This window comes from Alexandromys fortis, unplaced genomic scaffold (genome assembly GCF_014885135.2).
Source record: "Alexandromys fortis isolate MF-2015 unplaced genomic scaffold, M_Fortis_MF-2015_v1.1 scaffold_203, whole genome shotgun sequence".
Lineage (NCBI taxonomy): Eukaryota > Metazoa > Chordata > Mammalia > Rodentia > Cricetidae > Alexandromys > Alexandromys fortis.
The window spans coordinates 366921-374062 of NW_026068080.1; the positions used below are offsets into that span (position 1 = coordinate 366921).

A 7142-nucleotide genomic window follows, 5' to 3' on the forward strand; every position below is an offset into this window, starting at 1 on the left:
ATCCTCCCGCTTGGGTCTCCCGAGTGCTGGGATTACAGGTGTATGCCATCGCGCCCTCTGAGACCAACCCCTTGAGGGTCCTGGTGTCTGTAATTCGCAAACACACCGAATATAGTTAATTCATTTACTCGTCCGGCTGTTCCCTGTACAAAATGCAGTTACTGAGAGTGGATAGGACCCCTCTGCAAGTCTCTGCCAGGGAAAGTGCTAGAAGGTGACTGTTCTGGGAGGTCCAGGGTGGCACTTCAGGCTGGTGGTCTCCTGGTATCTTCAGCAGTTTGACATTTCTCTCTTCTCAACCTCGTATCCCTTCTGGCCGCGCACTGAGCACTTGTTCCTTTAGGGGATGGAGTGCAGAACGCCTTGATCCCCAGGCTTCCGGGATGCTTGTAATTGTTTAAAGCGGGTTGTGGCTCAGAATCACCTGCTTCCAAACTGTCAGCCACCAGACTATCCTCTGTGCACAGCATCTAGGTGGCCAGCCAAAGCCCGGTTACACCTCCGAGGGAAAGAATGTTCTCAGCGCCCGCTGCCCGCCGGGATTTGGGGGGATCTCCTCTGGGCAAGTCAGTCGCCAGATCAGTGAGGTGGGCAATGCGGGGAATCGCCGCTTTCCAGCCCCTTGGTGGCGGACGCTCAATTCTCTGGCGAGCAGCTGGAAGGGGAGGGGACCAGGCACCAGGCCCTTAACGGCAGTAGCTGAGCCCAGCTTTTCACCAGGCCGCGACTCTTTGTAGCGTGGCGGGCAGATGACCCTGCGGGGCAGAACTCGGGACACCTGGGCTGAAGCCAGAGCTGGCCAGTGGGGTGAGTGGCCCGGGACCGACGCCGGTGTAGCGGCCCGCGTAGCTAGCACTATAGGAAGGGCCGGAGTAGCCCCCAAAGCAAGAATGGGGCACGGTGGCCGCAAAGGGACCCGGGAACGCGGGGGCGTCGGGACCCTGGCAGGGCTTGCCATCCAGCACCAGTACCGGCACTGCCACCCGGCGCGGTGTTAGCGAGTGGCCCGTCAGTTCCAGGGTCTGGTCCTGGCGCTGCCTCTTGCACTTGTAGCGCCTGTTTTGGAACCAGATCTTGACCTGCGTAGAAGTGAGCTGCAGCGCGCTGGCTAGGTGCTCGCGCTCAGGCGCAGACAGGTACCGCTGCTGCTTGAAGCGGCGCTCCAGGGTCAGCACCTGGGTCTGTGAGAACAGCACGCGGGGTTTCCGCCGCTGCCGCGTCCTGGCCGCCTCCGGGTCGCCTCGGTGTACACTGTCGCCGCCGTTACCCGCACCGCGCTCCATCCTCGGGTTCCCAGCTCCAAGCGTGGAGGTCGCGCACGGGGGAGTGTCTAAAATCACGTGGAAGGAACACCATTAACAGCCAGCAACAGGCTCAGGTTTTTTTTCACTAACCAGCCCTCTCTCCCTGGCAGCCTTGACTGAGCGTCCCGCTGCCCTCACCCTTCTCTGCCCGCCTCCTCCCAGGCGGGTCTCAGTGCTCTTATTTTTCATATCTCTGTCGCTTTCGTACCCTCCAGAGCCTAAGTAAAATCTGGTAGACTGTGAGTCTTCGTTTCGCCAATTGTAGATTCGACATCAGGTGTGCTTATTTTCTTCAATTGTGTCTGGTAGTCCAAGAGTTTGAGGAACCTTAAAACGTGAGTGTGCGGGCCAATCAGAATGGGGCTGGACCTTAAACTTCATAAACACGATGCTCTACAGTACAAATTAAAAACAAGAGATTTCCTGAGCAGACTTAAAAACCCCAGCTCACACCTGGAGAAATCCAGGGACACCGAAGGGAACTTCTAAGGTCACCAAGCAAGTGCAAGCCGGGCAGGGTCAACATCCTTAAGAGGGATGGAATGGTTTAGATTCTGACTCTCAGCCTCTGGCCTGGTGCACAACTTCTGGGGAACTGGCTGTTGTTTAAATAAGTTTGAGAAGAGAAAAACATCCCCACCTCCGCCCCTGGGGTAAAGGGCGTCTGCGCAAAGAAACCATAGATACCTAAGATACCAAACGTGGAACCCGGGAGGGTTTGTTTCCTTTTAAAATTAAATGAGACTGACCTACAGCGATGCTGAACCCGCAAACAAGAGATTTCATCTGAAAGCAGCTGACTCAGCAAAGCCCCTCCCAATGGCTTAAAATTCGGGTTAGCCTGATCTACAAAGCCAGCTCCAGGCCAGTCATAGTTTCAAAGCTCCCATCAGGAAAAGAGCCCCCACCCAGGTAAATCCAAAAAGACAGTAGAAACTTGAACTGTAGATCTCTAAAACTATGTAAAAAATTTACTGTCTCAATCTGAGGTCATTCATGTTGAAGGAGGAAAATAAACCTGATTTATTAATGGGTGTCTGGGTCAGATAGAATTTAGCTATGATGGTAGGACAAACATCAAATGGCATTTTGCTTCCTTGGATTTCATTCTTAGACAATGAAGATGATCCCCTACGCCCACCTCCCAACCAGCTGACACACACTAAAGGTTAGATTCAGCTTAGTGAGATCCTATCTCAAAAATACAAAACACAAATAAATACATAAGAGTTAGCTTCCTGGACCCTCTGAGTCACAGTTGGAGGGCTCTGAGCCCTGCTTTCAAGAAGGCAAGAGTCAGATGGGGATGCATGTCACAGGTCCTGGTGAAGCCAACCAGATGGCCCGATCCCCTGACCGAAGGCCCTCAGGGCCAGGCTGGGGTGGGCCCAGTGTGGCTATCACCGTGGCAGAAGACAGGCTGCCAGGCAAGGGACGACATACTCAGGTGTGCCTGTGACTGGGATAGTGGGGGAGAGAAACCGCTATAGTCCTCAGCAAAGCTGAAAGGAGCTTCAAGTCAGCAGACCCACACCCAGGGAACCGAACGGTTAGTATCCACTGCAGAAAACCCACTGGTTTCTTTTTAAACAACAGAATGTCCAGGCTTCAGGAGGACGGGTGACAAACAGCCTCAAATCTGAGGGTAACTCGGAAGGTGTTCTTGTGGCTATGCCATGATTATATATGGTCTGTCTGGCTTGGTGAGAAAGGCTGGTTGTACCAAGCTACTCTCCTCCCCACCTCAGACTGGAGGTGGGAACATTCACCTGGCACACTGGCAGGGTGGGAGGACAGTGGCCATTTCATTCTTCCAATAGTAGGCCATTCCTGCCTATATATACCACCTGTGTTGTAGAGGCTTCCAGAACATAAAACTCCCTGTCTGTTCCTTCTCTTTCCACAAGGATAGGTTCCTGGGCCTCTCTGCTTGCACTTTGGACCAGATGGGCTAGGGTGCAGTTATTCTAAAATGCCAGGTCCACTTGGAAAGCAACACACACACACACACACACACACACACACGGGGGGGGGGAGAGGCACACTTGTTCTTCCCCTCTCATTTCTTCTAAGGAGAAATGTGTGTGTCTGTCTGTGTCCATGTGTGTGTGTCTGTCTGTCCGTGTCTGTGTCCGTGTGTCCGTGTGTCCGTGTGTGTGTGTGTGTGTGTGTGTGTGTGTGTGTGATTTCCTCCAGAAAGGTAAGGTTAGGCAGGCAAGGGCAGCAGTGATGGAGCATGAACTAAGTTATGGTAAAGAGGTTTTGTGGGGGAAAGAAGCTCTCCATACCAGGCTCCACTGGAATCATATCTTTGTGGTTGGCAGAGGGGCAGCTGTGGGAAGGAACGCCCTACAATTAAAGCCCTTAGGAGGCAGGACTAGGAGCAGGGAGACTGTCTTTTGGACTCATAAAATGAGGGAAGATAGGGTGGGACTCCGGAAGACTCTCTGCCGGTGACGACTCACTCCTTCAATAACGCCTGTAGAAAAGACCTGAGTGCATACTCACCTGGCTCCATCTCCACGACTGTCTCCCAGGGGCACCGATGAGGGTCTGAGCCAGCTTGTGCCCAGTCACCACCCTCTGACCCTCCAGATTCCGGGCCCATTGTTAGGTATTGAGGCTTTTCTAGGTTCTTAGGAAACTCCCATTGTGACCGAGTCTTGGCGTCGGCTTCGTTCGGCTCACGCTCCAACCTGAGAATGTGGTCTACGGAGAAGGGAGTGGAGGTGACCGGGCTCAGCAGCATCTCGGAGGTCTGGGCGGTGCGGAGCTGACAAGTTCTCCACCACTGCGAGGAGTCGCACATCCCTAACTTCCCCTTTTGTGAAGGCAGGCTCAAGCGACTCCTGGAAGCGCATTTAATGTCCAGGGCCGCACCTTCCTTTGGCCTTGTCTACAGACTGGGGGACCAGGACCGGGTGACAAAATTGCGGTCCTCCATTGGCTTCCACAGAAACCACGTGCTAATCCTGCACCTTCCTCCCCAGACGCTGGCCTAGGGGCTCTTCGGTTCGTCCTCAATCCCTCATCACCTTTTTGGGAGGATTGGTTCCTACTGACCCTTCTCAAAAACAAAGAAGACAAGTAGGGCGTGGCCTGTATCTGAAGTGGGTGCTGCGGGGAGCTTCCGAGGGCTTCGGACTGAGGGGAGGCTCTGAGAGGGTGTACCTGGAAGGAGCTAGCTCCGAGTTTCCAGCTCCGAGTTTCCGAGCAATCAGTCCATCTGGTTTTCCAGTACACACTGTCATGGCGAAGAAAAACCGAGGGATAGAGAGCTGGAGAACACCTAGGATATGAGATGCGAGGTGTGTGTGTGGGGGGTCTCAGCTGGTGCTAGAAGAATCTAGGGACACTTACGACTGATAAAGTCAGTGAGCAAGTTTTTTTAAGTCCAATATACGCAGCGCAGCGTGGACCTGTCACTTAACACGGAAGGGAAATTAAGGCTCAGAGGCTGGTGGTGCAGGGGAGCGGGGGTATTCCGGTTATTTTTGAGTATTTCTGGAATGGTTAGGAAGTAAGGTAAAATCTCACCCCAGAGAAACTTAGACATAAGTTCATCTCGTCTCTCCCCTGGTGTTTCTTCACCTTGTCTTTGCTTTAAAGCTTGTCTTGAGCCAACGTGTGTGAGTCGAAGTTTCGCCAGGTCTTAGCTCTTCAGAACAGCTCCTTGAACACAGCTTGGGCGGAGTACACAGCGCTTGGTGTTCGCGGTAGGAACACCGAGAGAGTGAGCAGATAAGGCCTTGGCTGTAGGGGCACAACGTGTGGGGTTTGGGACAAAGGGCGAACCTCTCTTATACTTCGTTTTCATGAGTTAAGGAGAAAGCAGCGTCCGCTGGAGGAATAAGCAATACACTGTATAATCAAGAATCCTCCAGCCACCCTGACTCATGCTAATGAGATCAAGAAAGCGGGATTCGGTGTTGTACTCCCAACATAGGATTAAAAAATATCGTTTAAAATAGAAAAAGATCTCACTAGAGATTTAAGGGAATTTCAGATCAAATGTTTTAAACCCGTCTTATGAAAATCCACGGTTATACGAGAGGTTTAGTTACTATTTCCTAAAATCCCGATGAGAACTCACCTCCCTCTCTCCTGTCAGAAAGCACAAAAAAAAAAAAATAAATAAAAACAAAATTATCTAGTGGAAAGGGAGGGGGAGGGGCTGCAAGCCCAGGTGAGGTCAGAGGCAACTTGAGAGCAGAGTCGATGGATTCCAGGGATCCATCATCTCGCATCTTTAGCCTGAGCCATCTCCCAGGTCTAGAGGATACAATTTTGAAACAAAAACTTCACGAAAATTTTCAGCAAACTTGGTTTTTCGTGACTAAGTAGTTGTAATAGTTTCATATACATATCATGCAATCTTTATGATGAAACTCTATGCCTCCAGATCTTTTCTTTTTCTAGTCAGAGACGCGGATGGGAGAGGGGAGGGGCAGGGAAGACTTCATGGTGGTCCTGTTTCTTCCTGGCCATTGTGCCCATAGCGTTTCCCCTCAAAAACCAATACTCCCTACCTTTTGCCCCAGGGATATTAAATTTTATGATACTCCAAACATCATGCTTTTGTTTTTTTATCATAAAATTATGTGTACTCCGGAAAAGTGGAAAAATAGGGGAGGAGATTGAAAACATCCACTCAGAAATAAGTCTTTTTTTTTGCATTGTTTAAATTTACATACTTATCCATTATAAATGAGTATATTTTCTGAGTATGATTCAACAATAAAATGTTTCACATTGCAAATGGATCTAAACAGAATGAGTTCATAATTTTAGTCTCTTTTAAAATCACCGTAAATAAAGCTTTATCTTTGTAGACGCTTTATTTCTTTATCCTCTGTGATATCCTCAGTGTACACATGTAGAGGAAACATTGAGACGTATTTTTTTTTAATGCGAATTAAAAACTTCTGGGACTTCTTGGAAAATTGTGCTTTTCCGCCTACTTCCCAGATATGCAGGGAAAGGCGTTCTGATAGAGGTTTACTCGGGAGCACTTCCGATGGCCCGAGGAATACTTGGGATTTTGAGGGTTGTGGGTAAGAGCTCCCCCAGGCGCTCCAGATATGCTGAGCTGGACCCAGCTTTCCTTGGTCTGGGGCGACCTTAAATCAAACTCTAAAGCCTGAAGCTGCCAGGGCTTTGTTATTCGCTGGAGGAGAAGATGCACCACTAAGAAATCTAGAAGAAAAAAATAATGCCTTGGGTTGGGTAGGACTTGAGGTTAACAGTCCTGAGTTCAAATACTTCGCTTTCCTAGTTTAATAAGATCATTACACGCTGTTTGAAACTTGAAAACGTTTTCTATCCGCTCAGAAATGGCGAAAAACATCCTTTTAAGGGAGAGCGCTGGTCAGGCTAGGGCTTAAGAGGTAAGCGCGCAGAGAAATCCCTAAGGCACCCTCCAAATCCTCGCCTGGCTCTTGGGGAGAGACCAGCATTGTGTTGCAGTGCAGGCGGGCACGGGAATTCGCAAAGCGGTGTTTTCTTTTCAGCTCTTTTTCACTGGACATTCGCTGGCCATCACCTCTCTCTGCTCAGGTCTGGAGGTTTGGAGTCCAACCGCCAATTAAATTAAGGCAGTTTAGCAGCTGCCCAACCCCACAGAAACGATGGGTGCACCTGGTCTGGTCTAGGGGTTCTTGAGTAGCACAACTGTGACAGAGTGGCGTGCACTCCCTGGCGTCCCTCACTCTTGTGTGGAGAAGACTTCCCCAGTGCTCTTCTCGTCACGTGCCAGGAAGGGGGAGTTCCAGACAGGTTTTTTTTTTTTTTTTTTTTTTTTTTTTTTTTGTGTGTGTGTGTGTGTGTGTAGCTTAGGCT

The 7142-nt window shown here is 50.3% G+C and overlaps 1 protein-coding gene across 1 annotated transcript; it reads right to left on the minus strand.

Annotated features, from left to right (window-relative positions):
* Positions 1-713: 713 nt before the first annotated feature.
* Nkx2-6 (NK2 homeobox 6) lies at positions 714-4053 on the minus strand. The gene is made up of 2 exons (XM_050121844.1): positions 3813-4053; positions 714-1330 (listed from the first exon to the last, which is right to left on the minus strand). The coding sequence occupies exons 1-2, from the start codon at positions 4051-4053 to the stop codon at positions 714-716; spliced, it is 858 nt and encodes a 285-aa protein (XP_049977801.1).
* Positions 4054-7142: the final 3089 nt, after the last annotated feature.

Excerpts from the sequence above, each read along its gene's own strand:
- Nkx2-6 (XM_050121844.1), bottom strand. The coding sequence starts at position 4,053 with ATGCTGCTGAGCCCGGTCACCTCCACTCCCTTCTCCGTAGACCACATT. Across the intron at positions 1,331-3,812 it reads AGTCGTGGAGATGGAGCCAG|ACACTCCCCCGTGCGCGACC; the intron begins GTGAGTATGCAC and ends ACGTGATTTTAG.